Source organism: Eptesicus fuscus, chromosome 4 (assembly GCF_027574615.1).
Source record: "Eptesicus fuscus isolate TK198812 chromosome 4, DD_ASM_mEF_20220401, whole genome shotgun sequence".
In the NCBI taxonomy this organism is placed as follows: Eukaryota; Metazoa; Chordata; class Mammalia; order Chiroptera; family Vespertilionidae; genus Eptesicus; species Eptesicus fuscus.
In genome coordinates, this window is record NC_072476.1 from 97968714 (window position 1) to 97983681 (window position 14968).

Consider the following 14968-nt stretch of genomic DNA (forward strand, 5'->3'; position numbering starts at 1 on the left):
CAGACTCCTGTGCGACCTGGCGGGGCAGCTGTTCATCACTGGCCCCGGCTTCCCCCCTCCCCCAGTCAGAAAACAGGCGATGCAGCAAGTGATCGTGATAACGCTGAGGAGGGAGTCAGGGGAAGAAAAAAGGGAAGAATGGGCAAAACTGGTATGTTTTATTCCTAAAACTTTAGCTATTGCAAAAAAAAAAAAAAAAAAAAAATCACCAGTGATGACTTCATAGCACGGTTTTCAGCACCTGACAATTTGGAGGAGCACAGTGGGCCAGGATGCGAGAGGATGCGCAAGCCAGCCATCAAGGTTTCCTTTTGATATTCTGGGGTCTTAATTGGGGTATATAAAATAATTCTCGATTACGTAAGAACTCAAAAAACACAAAAACAGATGGACTTGGCGTGGCGCCTCCGCACGTCTCCAAGGAGGAGTTTCGTGGCTCTGAACGTGGACACCTGACCCCACACTCCAGTGTGATCCTGACTTGTGGCATGCTGGAGAAAGGAGCTGGACAGCAACGACCTCATCTGAACACCCTGTGCAAAAACACCTCACAGGAGAACGGGCTGGCCTAACGCTGGGCGAGGAGGCGGTGGCTGCTCTCCCAGGGACCCCGTCAGGACAGTAAAAAAGCGAACCTTACTTTAAAAGTGGCAACTGCCGAAGCACCATTAAAAGTGCACGGAACATATTTATACAAATGCACGTGTGTGAGAAACAGCACATGCTGGCCTACTACTTAGTCTAATTGGACTTGGTCATCCACAAAGCTTTTGGGATGAAAACTGGCGGAATCTGCCTGAAAAGCAGAATGTTTCCCAGGCGCCCTCGCAAGGCCGGAGAGTCACCATCCCCTGCAATGAGGCTGGAGCTTAGCAGCTACTGAGGGCGCCCCGATCACGCGGGCGGCCCGGGCCCCTACCTTGTCGTCCTGCGAGTCCGGCTGGAGCAGGCTGTGCTGCTGGATGGCCATGGGCGGGGGCAGGGGCACGGCGTCGGCCCCCTCCTCCCCTTCTTCCTCTCCACAGCTCTGCATGCCCGAGGAGGAGGACTTGGAGAGCGTGCCGCTGCTCAGGCCCTCGTTCCGGCCTCTCTGAAATGGAACCAACACTCGCTCATTACACTGTGGGTCCCGACTGTCAACGCCAGTCCTAAGGGGTTAACTGGAAAACTACATCCTGGACGGAAGCTCAGACGGCAGACAGAGGAACAATCTCCCCAACCCTGATGGTAACGTCTCATTCCTCCCTGCAGCCCAACCGCCCTGTTTGCCAACTTGGACGAGAAGGGCCATTGAGCGTGTTTAGAAGGAACTGCCAATGGCATGTTAGGCTCTGAATAGATCTCAACTTGGAGAAGAAAAAAACAACCCGTTCAAAAGTCTGAGCCCTAACCCTGATGGTGCTCCAGGTCCCCCGGCCCACGTTCGCCTCCCTTTGGCACCTCACTAGAATAAAATTCATGACCTAATAATGGTGTAAAGAAAAACGCAGTCCAAGGTGCATTTTAAGAATCTGAATTATCCCATTAATATCCCTCTGTTCTTACTTTCGGAAAACATTTCAGTTTATTTCTAATAAGAGGACACAGATTTAGAAGAAAGATGCGAATGCAATGAACCACCCGCTCCAGCACAGCCTGCAGCAAAGTGTGCGGGGCCCGGGGAGGGGGGGCAGAGGGGGGAAACAGCAGGACACCCACATCCACAGACAAATTAAACCACACAGAGCTGGTACCTTCTCTCCCTCTGCCCTTTTCTTTCCAAGCCTGTGAGGGGCCTGGGTGGGTCTAGTTAAAACCTCTGCAGGCCCCTCACTGACACCACCAGTGCTTCCAGCCCAACTTGGGGATCATGAAAGAATTTTGAATAAAGTATAATTAACCCCACTGAGCCTCCCACAAAAGGAAACGGGAAAAAATTCCTGGCTGACCTACCTATATTTATCTTTGATGACAGGGAAATAATCATGTTTACTACTCAGGACAGAGGTAAGTGTGAATATGTGGTGGGGGGAAGGGGGACATTTTTCCAGCCTCAGGGGCTGCTGAGACCGGGCAGCTCTGGCCAGCACTCCTGGCCTTGGCCCTGGGTGAATGAGGGGGAGAAGCTGAGGCGCAGGGCACCCACTTGCTCCCGGGCCTCTGATTGGTTGCAGAAGCCGCCTGCAGGTCCTGACCCTGCTAACCTGGAGCAGCTCCTCCAAGGCCTGTCCCCACTGAGTCTAGCAGTCCGCTCACAGGGGCTCAGTGGGCCCCCCACACTCCTAGGCACCACGGAGCACAGAACCGAGTGAGAACAGTCAGACCAGCAACCGTGCCTACAACCCGGAGAGAAGGTGCTGGAGGGCTCTGGGGTGCCCGGCTCGGGGGCTCGGGCTGAGCGGCACTGACCTCCTCCACGGTCTCGTCCTGCGGGGTGGCCGCGCTGTCGTCCGAGTCCTTCTGCGAGCCGGCGTCCGTGCTCTTGCGGACCTCCCTGCTCTTCTTGTGCTTGTGCGCCAGCTTCTTCACGTGCCCGTCGGCCTTGCCGCTGCTCAGCCGCCGCACCGGGCTCGTCAGCCACTTGCGCAGCGTGTTGCCTGGGCGCTTGGGGCCTGGGGAGCTCTGGGCCCCCATCATGTGGGGCTGAAGGGAGGCCACGGAGGCAGGCGGGCTGGCATCGTTACTGGAGACGGACAGCGAGTCTGCAGGGACCAGAGAGAGACCACAATGCGTGACTGTGTGGCCCCCATCCTCCCAGTGTCCCAGTCCGGCCATTTACCAAGGCGCCTCAGTACCGCCCAGCGTGTGGCTAACCCGACGGGGAGAAATGCCACAGAGAAGGCCCATCCCACACACACGCTTTTCAAATGTTTAACACCCTTGAGTTATGCTAGAGACGATTTTTCTCAAGATGTACTGCCCTCTCCAAAAAATCCCAAGTCTCCAAACCAGTATCATTTTCAGTTTTAAAATGTCATTGTCACTTAGAATGTCACAGACACCGTAGGATAGGATGTTTAAGTCATTTTCTCCCATTTTCTTGATAAACAAAACCCAAGAAAGAATGGTTTGAAGAAGAATTTCAAGGAAATTAAAAACTAATCCTGTTGGATAAGTGTGTTAGTCTGGCTCACTCCCAGTGAATAAAAGTACAGCTCAGTAAATAAACATGTGTGCAGGCGTGTGCGTGTGTGTGAGTGTACATTTGAGCGGGGCGGACTCTGTGACCAACAGCAGCTTCTGGAACGTGCGGCGTCAGGGTGAACAGTGGCCGTGGCCAGGCGGGCGGAGTGCTGGGGGGCCCAGGGTGCACCCTTGCTCACAGCCAGACTTTGAAACTCCACAGGCGTGTGCTTCCTTGCTCCCAGCCTCAGCCAAGTTGCCTCACACGTTGGAGTCAATACCGGCAACAATGAACAAAACAACACATTTTTAAAAGAAATATGTGAGGAGGAGGAGTTCTTCCTCAGATAACCAGAACACTTACAGAAACTAGGCCCACATGAACCGTCTCATCGGGTCTCAAAAATTAAATGTAGTCAGCCCCGAGTGGATGGTTTTCCAGGAGAACAAAGGAGATGTAAAAAAACGTAGGTAACGGCTGACACTCAACAGACCCATGGATTATGCATGAGGCGTTCCCGTAAAAACTGAAAATCGGTGACCTTGGACACTGGCCCTCTCCGGAGTCCTTGAACCCGGGCTCTGCCACAGGGGATGGGGTGAGGAAGAAGAGCACTCACTATGCGTATTTTCTGAAACCGTTTGAAGTCTCAACAATAAATGAAAGGAAGCCATTGAAGAGATTCTTCCAGACAGACACCTGCCTTCGCTGTATTTACCTCTGTGGCCTGCAGGCCATTGTGTGATAAAAAGTAAGCGAGTCACTTCCTCCCAATCCTGTGATTACCGTGAGAGTCCACAGCCGTGGCCACTCAACTCCAGACGCCTGGACTAGACAGCGGAGCCCCGACTAATTGCTGTCCCACTCCTCCCCTGGCCCAAGCCTCGCAGGGCAGAGGGTGCAATCTTCCATAAACAGATGAGGCATTTCAAGGAAGATCTCATTCTTAAAAAAATCTGGATCTTCTCAGAGGCCGACTCTGGTTCAGAACTAATCCAAACAGCATTCTGCTGAAGAGTAATCACCTTTCCCCCTCCATACGTATGGTACATATGTGTGTGTATGAACATATATAATCATACATGGTTTTTATTTTATTTATTTTTAACAAGTTACTAAAACACTTCCACATCAGCTTTATTTTCCGCAGGTGCCACCTGGAGGAGGCGGGGAGAATGACACCATTAAGCTGACATTCAGGAAGCAAGGACGGCCGAGGGGCTTTCTCAGGGTCTCATAAAGGTCACAGGAAGGAGACATGCCTCAGGAACCCCAGTGAGAACAGGAGGGACCAGAGGAAGAGGAGGGTTTGGATAATGCACATGCCAGGTGATAATTTATTCAACCAGTTGTTGTTTTTTAAAGTACTAACTATTAGAAAGACACGGTGACACATTTCAGTCATTTATTGTGCTGACTCACATCAGGCCCTATACTTGCCACCTGACAGAGATGAATGAACCCCCCTCCTTCCCTCATGGGGCTGACCATAGTGTTTTCTAGAGTCACACAGCCATTGTACAGGCAAGAATGGACACATGCTGTAAGTGAGTCTCAGCCCTGTTAGAAGTTGAGAAGAAATGGAACCAGGTGGAGTGATCGTGGAGGGCTCCGTGGAGGAGGCGGCACTGGAGCCAGCCTTTGAAGGAGTCGAGCCTAACACCCATGTACTAGAGAATGTAAGCTCCATGAGGGCAAGGGCTCATCTATCTTGTGACTTGTTGTACTCCTAGGGCTTTGCACACAGTAGGTGCTTATTAAGTACCGAATGGAAACGTCAGAAATCTCCAGTCTAAAGAAATCGGCCAAGCTGACTCACAATCCATATGTTCAGAACAGTCATTTCTTCAATGTATATGCCCTCCATTGAGTAACTGCCCAAGACAAATACCTATGAAGGTGGTGCACCGGTGGAGGTGGGGCGACACCCTGGGCAGGCCGGGATGGGGTGAGGTGTCACTGATGGAGAGCTGCTGTGTCTTTTATGAACCAGAGGAGGCAGGCTAAGGACTGAGGCCCATATACTACACCCCAGGTCTTCACACTCATAAGCAGATACTCAGACATCAGAAGTAATGGGGAACACCACCTACGTGAACAAATGAACTTCACAAGTATTTTTGTGCCTAAAAATGAGGATTGGGGGGGATTGGGGGGGATTGGCACGGGAGCAATGCAGCAGACAATATGAATGCTAAGTGGAAAGAGGATGACTACCAGGAATCCTCACAGTCTCCTTGTCCTCCCAAACTCGCAGGGTTACAGAAAAGTGAGAGAGCTCTTGGACGGGGTGAGCAGCGAGGGCAGGGCCTCAGCCTGAAGGTCCAGACCGGCAGGCATCACCGGGAGGAGAGAAGGACCTGCAGTCCATCAGTAACGTTTGGGGACCCACATAAGAAGGAAAGGGAAAGGGCCCACATCCTGCCAGCTGCAGACAAAGAAGGATCGCATTTCATTTTAACCCTCTCCTCGCTTTCCGAACGGGAAAGTCTAAAGATGCTTCTTAGTGTTCACAGTGAGCACTGCATTGCTGGGCAGGATGGCTTTAGGTGGATGATGCTCCGGGCGTTCCAGCCTTACTTGGGAAAGGAGCTGGTAGTTGTACAAATTGGTTCAAAAGAAAAAGAAAGTAGAGACGTCGTGCCCTAGCTTCTCTCCGTGGGCTCAGCCGCATAGGATTCGGTCCTTTGCACTTTGGAAAGCAGGTTCAAAGGAGATCTCCCCCTCATCTGGCAGGTCGAGCACTAAACATGGCCGTGGCCTCGATGGACTGCCCTGGACCAGGAAGGGCAGAGCGCCCAGGCCACGCTCGGAGTGCTGCAGACTGATGTTCTGCAGGGAAAGGCAGGGCTCTTCCCGAGCTGTTCTTCACCAAATCACTTGCATGACATTACTTCACTCTACTGGAATATTTATGACTTAGAAAAAGGCTGGCAGCAAAGATAAACCAAGAAGGGAATTTTTGCCCATTTTTATTTATTTTTAAAAATGATATTTTCATTGATTTCAGAGCAAGAAAGAGAGAGAAACATCAATGATGAGAGAATCATAGATCGGCTGTCTCCTGCACGTCCCCTATTGGGAATCGAGCCTGCAACCCAGGTATGTACCCTGACCAGGAATCGAACCGTGACCTCCTGGTTCATGTGTTGATGCTCAACTGCTGAGCCTAGCATCTCAGACATACTCAAAATCATTTTTAGATGAAGGATGAATGAAACAACCTACTGAATTACTTTATTCTGTTTCTAATTAAAAAAACACACAGCTTGTCCCTTATTAAGGGGACAAAAGGAACATCAGCATAAAGAGATAGATCAGAACATTGAAGTCATTTTAAAAAATGCTCAAGTGTGTACGAGAAAGTCACTGGTGATCTGCCTGAAGCCCCGAGAGAGAAAAATCAATTAAAATAGATCTTGCCTTATTTTGAGGGGAAAACAACCCCAAGGAGATGAGTTCACACAAAGTCCATGCTGGATTTCTTCTTAAAATAATGAAAAAGCTAAAGAAAGCAGGGCAAAGCTGAGCCCTGACCCTCAGCCCCACACAGGAAAAGAATTCCACCACTTGAACTATGTCTGTCTGTCTGTCTGTTTCTCTCCCCCCCCCCCCGAAAAAAAAAAAAAAACTGCTGGGAGAAGAGAAATCGCCTTCTAGTCCCAGACTGTAAATTTGAGACATCTGTGATTAATAAAGCACTTTAAAAAAAACACGTAAGAAGAAAAGGAAAGGGCCCATATCCTGCTAGCTGCAGACGAAGAAGGATCACATTTCATTTTAACCCTCTCCTCGTTTTCAGAAGAGAAAAGCCTAAAGATGCTTCTGAGTGTTTGGAGTGAAAACTGGCTTACTGAGCAGGAATGAGCCCTGGAAACAAACTCCAGCCTCTGAATCTGATTTGTCCCCAAATCTGCCCACTTCTTGCAGGGCTCAGTGTGTCTCCTCCGTTGACTCCGCCGCACACGGGCAGGGGCTCCAGGGGCAGAGATGTTTGCTGCTTTGTTTATGCTGCACTTGAGTTTAAATCCTGCCTTTCCTTAAAGTGCTCACTTTACAGACCAATGGGCATTCACAAGCAAGGGGCCGAGGTTCGAGCCCACCTGGTGGGTCTGCACTGGGCCTGGGTATCGCACAAGGCCCTCGTGTCCTGGTTGTGAAATGACTGACTCCTCACCCGGCTGCTGGGGGAAAGGAACAAAAATGTGTTTGTAAACTGATAGCCTAACATGCAGATGAAGCAATATCCCATTTTTGCATAGAAAAAGCAATAGCAAAAGAGGAGGAAGAAAGCAGGACAGAGTGGAGCTGGGAGATGTGGAAGGAAGACAAGCCCCCTGGGTAGCAGCAGGAAGAAGGGAGAAGCTTGTGCCCTTGGACGGCTGGTGTCATAGGGCTTCACTGTCCCTGCACGTCTGCTGTGACAGGCCCCTCTCGCTCCACATACCGTCAGCTAAACGCGCACAAGGGACCCACGCTGACCGCCAGTCATGTCTGATGCGGCACGGCCTCCACACAGATGCACGGGTTCCACACTGGGAGACTTCCCAATAAACGGCCGTCTCGCATTTCTAATTCTCCTCCAGAGTCTCCAAGAACAATTTTAGCTTGTTCGTTTTAAAGAAAGACATTCCCACCTTTCTGTCCATGGGAGGTGTTCAACCATCTCTGTCCAGGTAACAACGCCGGGATGTCAGGCACATCCGCTCTGACCAGGATTAGCCCAACTCAGGGCTCGGCACACGTCCAACACAAAGTGCTGACTTACATTCTGGTCGTAAAGACTTAGAGAAATGTTTATTTATCAGCGACTGCGATGTGCAAGAGAAAGATAATTACAGACCAGGCAGGGTTTAGTCAGGGGCACTTAACCTACTAAACCTTTGTCTTGTCAAGAATTCAATGCAGGACACCATGTTTTTATTTAGGAAATTCTTCTACCACACCAGGAAGGTTGACATGCACATGTGAAAATCAGACCTATAAGTGACTTACAAAGCAAAGAGCAAGTGACTGCTAGCTTAGGGCTGCTGCCTGGGTTGGCCCAGATATTCTAGAGCAAATTTTTCTGTACAAATGACTCATCTCTATGATTTTCAAACTGGATTTTAATGTGCCTGCTTTTGGGATCAAGGTAACAATTTTTTTGGAAAACAAAAAATAGACCATAACACACTAGAAATCCTCTTGAAGATTACATAAAAAGTAAGGTGATCTGCTAATTATTCTGGAAGATGCATTTCCAGGAATCGTCTCTTAATTTTACAGTGATCACTTCGCTTCCATATGCTAGCGTTAGGTGTAGTGGCTGACAAGGTTTGAGGAAGAAGGCGAAGCTGGGGTATTACTTGGGGAATTTTAGGAACGGACCTGTCCAGATATGGCCATACTTTTGGTGGTTCAGAATATAGAATTAGGTCTTTCTAGAATACTTTTTCAAATTCAAATCTATATCCTATTTGTGAATGAGCATCTGAAAACTTGATTGCTTTCTAGTTTTTCATTTTAGTTATTGCTTTACTCTTTCCTATGTGCCGGCCCTCTTCCAGGTGTGAGTCAGCGATCCTTACTTTGCTCCTATGCTGACTAAACACGTATCAGGGGCTGAAACGCAGACTTGGACTGGACACTGCAGCCTCACCGAGGTGCCGCTCTCTGCACACACCTGGGCCCAGGTGTTCAGGCTCCGCTCTGGGCTGAGTTCTCATGCAAACTCATGTTAACGCGGGAAAGAATCTTTTAAAAAAGTTAGAGGCTGTCCAGAGGCACTGGATGCGAGGTTTGCAGGATGGGAATGGCTGAAAATGAGGCAAGAGAACATTGGATGAACATTTTACATTAGTTCACAATTTGGTGAAATATTTCACTGTGGGTCCTTAATGTGAAAATGTGAATTCTGCATTTGCTTTCAAATATGACGTGGACACAGAAAACATGAAGGAGAAGAATAAATTTCCCCAGCTTTCTTAAAAAAAAATAAAAAAAAAATCCCTAGATTCAACCAGAGGTCCAGCGCAGCAGGGCCCACGCTCACGCGGTAATGAAGAACACATGGTCCTTGCTGCCTGCACACAAATGACCAGCACACTCACTCCCTGTGCGCCCCCCCAACTCACAGGGGAGCCTTCACTTGCAGCCCACCTCCTGGACCCCTGAATGAAAGAACACAATATAATCACCGGCATTAATGAAAACAGACTCAACAAGAAACAACTGGACTCAATTAGGAACAATCGCTCTACCTTTTTGTGAAGGCTGAAAGCAAGGAGTGTGGGCGCATGCACACAGCAGTTTCCCTGTTTTGTGCTCTTGTCCTAGGCTCTTGTCCTAGGGGCCACGTTATGAAAACAGCCTCCTCAACGCCACCTTACCAAGAGCAGAGAAACGAGGTTTGTTACATCCATCTAACCTAACAGAACGTGCAAACTTGATCTTCTACTCTCAGAGAACCTCTAAATGCTATTCTCAGAGTGGTTTCTGAAAAGAGTTAAAACATGACATAATTGTTGGGAAATACGCTTATGCCACAAAATGCAAAACTCCAAGCATCATTTTTCCTCTCAAACTCAGGCGTGTGAGGGGAAGGCTGTCAGAATTTCTAGTCAGGAAACCGTTGCAGTTTGAATCCTCACCCTAGTATATTTTTTCCATTGATTGAGAGAGAGAGAGAAGAGAGAGAGAGAGAGAGAGAGGAGAACACCGATGTGAGAGAATCACATCAATTGGCTGCCTCCTGCACAAGCCCCAACGAGGGCTGGGGATCGAACCTGCAACCCAGGTACCTTCCCTTGACCGGAAATTGAACCTGTAACCCTTTCACTGCCCAGGCGATGCTCTAACCACTGAGAACACCAGCCAAAGCAGAAACCATCTCTTTTTAAAGGTCTTTCTCCATGTGAATCTCACTACTTGCATTTCCAATAAAGAAATGTAGAGAAATTAAATAAAAAATGAAAGAAGATGGTGTAATCCTCTGCTTGGCCAATCAGATAAACAACACATGGCATGTTGCCTAAGTGTGAATCTGAAAGCACCTCAGAAATGAAATAGAGGAAAGAGGCATTATTGATAGTGAACCACAGAAAGAATGGGCCAGTTTTGATCAATGTAAGGACTTGAGTAGAATCTACTGCAGTGAGTCATCCAGGCCCTGAACACACAGGCCCTGGCTCATGGGCTGGGTCAGGAACGCTCTCAGTGCCGTGATCTGTGCCTGGGTCAGGTTAGCGCCAGGCGGCTGGTTTCCAGAACAAGATGAGCGTGGTGGCTGTCCTGGCCTGTGACACATCCTCCTGGCACTGTGGAGGTGGGTGTGCCTACCTGACACGCCTTCCGGGGGGGGGGGGGGCATGGGGGAATCAGGCACAGATAGTCACACACTGCTGAAACCACATGGTTATAAAACACTTCTGTTATCAGAAGTTCTCCTCTTTTTAAACTCTGCTTTATGTTGGAGCTTACTTTAAAAAAAAAAATATTTTTATTGACTTTAGAGAGAGGAAGGGAGAGGGCTAGAGAGATAGAAACACTGATGAGAGAGAAACATTGATCAGCTGACTCCTGAACGCCCCCTACTGGGGATTGACCCTGCAACCAAGGTACATGTCCTTGACCAAAATCGAACCCGGGACCCTTCAGTCCTCAGACCGAGGGTCTATCCACTGAGCCAGACCAGTTAGGGCTAGTGCTTACTTTCTAATGCAGCCCTTCTCCCCAGCTTCTTCCCCCCAGTGCAAACACTGGCTTTGTTCAAGGGGAGTTTCTAGCCTTTGGCCCTATCTTCTTGAAATGACAGGGCCATTCTCTCTGCTTTTTATGGGAGCCAGCCCTTGAAATATATTTTCGGGAGATGAAGAGCAGGCTTTTTCTGCAACCAAAAGTCTAAGCTGTCACAAAAAGAAAAGAAATTCTCAAGGGAGTCAGATTCCTGACTTTTACCCAAGGACAAAAGCAGATGTTTCAAGATATCCTTGCTGGATGAAAGACAGACAACTTTCCAAAAGATTACATAAAAATGAGAAACACACACTCAGATCCTGCACGCTGCAGGCATTTATGTCCACCAGAGCTTTCTGACACCCCCCGACCCGCACACTCTGGGTCGGGGAGCCACAGGGCCCTCAGTATCACCAGCTGGGGAATCAGACCGGGGAAGGGAGGTTTCCCATCAGCCCTTACATCAGCTCAGCCAGGATGTGGCCCTACTGCCCACACCGAGCCCCACGTGGCACTGCTCCACATAAAGCCTGGCAGTGGAAGGGGTGGCCTAACAGAGAGGGAAGAGGCCTCGACTTCTCACCTGGGCCCACCGTCCCTCCTACAGGAGGAAACAAAGGGTGTAAGCCCACGTCCAGGCTGCTTCCCGGAGCTCTGCAGGGGAGGGCGCTGCGTGGGCCGGCATGGCCACCCGGCAATTAATGACATCCTGCGGCGTGCTGATCTTGGCCCCGGTCTGCTGTGAGGCTCAGAAACCAGGAAAACCCCTGAATGTCCCTCTGTTCAGTAGGCTTTTTCAGAGGCTAAGACCCTCTGTGTTCCTGAGAAGTCAAATGATGAATGTCACTCACACAAAGAAAGATTATGGAAACACAAACTCTGTGTGTTTACCAGATTACTTAGCATTTAGCATCCTCTGACTTAGGGATAAGGAGGCTGCTCTGTGCTAACAGTGCGTTCTGGATTCCTCATTGGGGAGTCACTCTCAAGGCAATACAGTATTTACTCTTGTCCTGAATAGATAATCGTCCTTTAAAAGAATAGAAAGTTAACTTGAGGGGAATAAGCTCCCACAACACTCCCTCTGTCTGATCCTGCCTCATTTCAGAGGTTCTAACACTGCTAAGGACATGAATGTTTAACCTCTGGGCATACTTATTCCTGATATCCAACACAAAGTGTTAGTCATGAAAGTTCTCTCTCATTTGAAGGAGGCCGACATTTGCAACAACATTCTTCCTGATGAATATTGATGCTTTTGGTTGATGTCTTATTACTCATTGAAAAAAACAACAACCACGAAATAACTTAGGCTACCTTCTTCTACAAGAAACCAAAGATTTTTTTAGGGGGTGATTTGTAGATTTTTAAAGTTGGAAGTGTCTTTAAATGAAGACAAAGACATCCCATGCAAGATGGTTTAAAAGAACATTCTGCAGTTAGCAGTTGAAACTATGTGACTGATTTATTTCAGGTGGTGACAGCTCTCTCTTCATTCATATAGAAGTTTATTATTTTAAATTAAGACCAGATTCAGAATGCCAACATGCCAAAGTCTTTTCCCTACATTCTCGAAAATGCATGAACTGCCTAAGACGACCACGCCTACCCAAAATATGCTATAAACCATGCAAACTTATAACTGTTTTCATAAAGCCACATATCTCATTTCATAGAGCCCTATACTCATTTTTATATAGCATTAAGTAAAAACAAAATTGGCCTTGGAATGTTCTGCCGTGAGCCTGCCAAGCCGCGTCTCTCTTCACATCATCTGCCCGCAGGTTAGCTGGAGTTTCAGGCTCCAGGGATGGAATATTAGTTTAGAAAGAGTTACAGCTGTGGAGAATCAGGAAATGGACGATCTCCCCCTGCCCCCCCTCCCGTACCCCAAACCACAAAGCAAAGATCTAGTAATATATTCTAGGGTCCCCAGTGGTTTGATTCAAAAACAAAGAAACGAAAAGCCCCAACCAGTTAGGAATTATTTTCACAATTGTATTTTAGTAGCACCTCTACCAAAAGCAAAATGCTGCTCTAATTAAAGCTAAGTCGTTGAAAGCGGGATCACCACACAGTTGAGAAGGCAAAAAGCCTACCGCGTCCACTTCCAAGAACACAAGGATTAAGGGTTGCAATGCCGTAACCTCAGCTACATGCGATTTGATGACACCCTGCTCCCACTATCCTCCAAGAACTGAATGGCACTGAGCTTCAGTTCTCAGCCTGTGATTCTGTAATTTCTCGAGGACCGCCCCCACTCCTTCCAGGAGATCACATACTGAAACGACAATAGCGAGAAAAGCGGAAATAAAAGAGGGCTGGCGCAACTGCTGCTGGCTATTCACGCATCCAGCATGGGATCTGAGATCTCCATGTATAGCGAAGGCGTTTTGGGAGGGGTGACCGAGCCCAGGACAAGGTGGCTCTAAGATGCCCCACTCCTCCTCACCCTTTTAGGCACTGTCACCAGCCGCGCTGTTCAGGCAGCTGAGGAGCTAACTGCAGAGAAGGAAGGAAGGAGGGCAAGGAGGCCTGGAGCTGTTCCAGGAAGGAACAAAGAGGCACAGAGACAAAGGGAATGAAAAGAACGCCTCTGCTAGGAACGCCAGTTATTGCACAAATCCTGCCTGTGGCTTTAATTAGTGCCCGGTGTGACGGAGTGGCACTGCCGGGGCAGGGCGGGCAGGAGGGGAGCCATGTAGGCAATAACCCAGCAGCCTCCTCTGGGGAGCGGGGGCGGAGAACGGCCAGGGTGAGCGCTGTACGTTGGCTTTCTTTCTAGCTGCAGAAAGACAGAGGGGAAACGTCCAGTTTTTAGCTCGATGTCATAAACAGGCACGTTCCCTCCTTGTTACGGAAGACTCCTACTCCACCTCGCATGGCGGCGGGGCCTGGCCCCTTCTCCCAGCGACCCAGCAGCTTTCAGAGATAAAGGGGGAGAGGAGTTTCCTAGGGCTGTCCACTGGCTTCCAGAAGTCCTTCTGTGACTGTAGCCTTAGACGTGAGAATGAATACCTCTATTCTCCATGCTGATACGGTATAGGTCCCTTTTCTGACAATATGAATCAGTATTAATTTAATTTTATTAAATTTTTTTTAAAAATATATATTTTTATTTATTTCAGAGAGGAAGGGGGTGAGAGAGGAGAGAGAGAGAGAGAAAGAGAGAGAGAGAGAGAGAGAGAGAGAGAGAGAGAGAAACATCAATGAGAATCATTGATTGGCTGCTTCCTGCACGCCCCCTACTGGGGATCGAGCTGGCAACTCAGGCCTGTGCCTTGGCCAGAATGGAACCTGGACCCTTTGGTCCTTAGGCTGACGCTCTTATCCACTGAGCCAAGCCAGCTAGGGCAAATCGGTATCAATGTGAACACGAAGCCACAGTAGAAACCTTCTTCACTGTGTATTTGAGAAAATGGACAACAGGAAGGATTGGGATGCCTTCTCTCAGTCAGATTTAAAAAGTGTAATAAAAGATGCGTCACTTTACATAGAAGAAAACGGGTCCAGCTTACCAGTGGTTGCCTATGGCATTATTTCCCTCTCTGTTGCTCCATGTGTCTGTGATTTTCCCAATCTTTTTTTTTTTTTACAATTAGCATCTAGTTTCAGAGAAACTACCTATTTTGCGAGATGCCCTTTGTTCAGGTTTGGATGGTTTTGTGGGAGCGTGTGGGCTGGGGTCCTCCCCGCCCCGTCCCCCAGTCCTGGGAGCCAGGAAGAGGAAATGAGGGAGCCCCCCCTGAGAACTCCAGCCTCATTACCCAGGCCCCCAGGCAGGCTGCAGGGTTTATGGACTTGCTCACTCGCCCCCCAGGCCAACTGCCAGCACCTGGAGGAAATTCTTCAGAGTAAAAAGCCATAAATTCCTGTTCCCCTGAAGCCGAGCTAAAGGGAAATACTTAGAAAGGCCACATTCCAGAGAGAGAGAGAGGACAGCTGAGAGAAGAAGGAATTCCAGAACCAGGGAAGGCCATTTCCTCGGAGGGCTCCTCACCTGCGACCCCCAGGTTTCTAGAGCACTGTGGGGGGACCTTTCAGTCTATTTTTAAATAGGAACTTTAAAAAGTTTTAATATTTCAAATTTTTATATTCACCCTAAGTAAGGCCAAATAATGTTAAGTTTCTTTGCTTTTTGGCTGGAAA

The 14968-nt window shown here is 48.7% G+C and overlaps 1 protein-coding gene across 1 annotated transcript in view; it reads right to left on the bottom strand.

Moving 5' to 3' along the window:
- TRIO (trio Rho guanine nucleotide exchange factor) overlaps positions 1 to 14968 on the bottom strand; it is a 305380-nt gene that overhangs the window by 32379 nt on the left and 258033 nt on the right. The window contains exons 35-36 of the mRNA XM_054715266.1: positions 2389 to 2681; positions 920 to 1090 (exon numbers count right to left, since the gene is read on the bottom strand). Of these exons, the coding sequence (XP_054571241.1) occupies positions 920 to 1090; positions 2389 to 2681 (464 nt within the window). The remainder of the gene's footprint in view (positions 1 to 919; positions 1091 to 2388; positions 2682 to 14968) is intronic.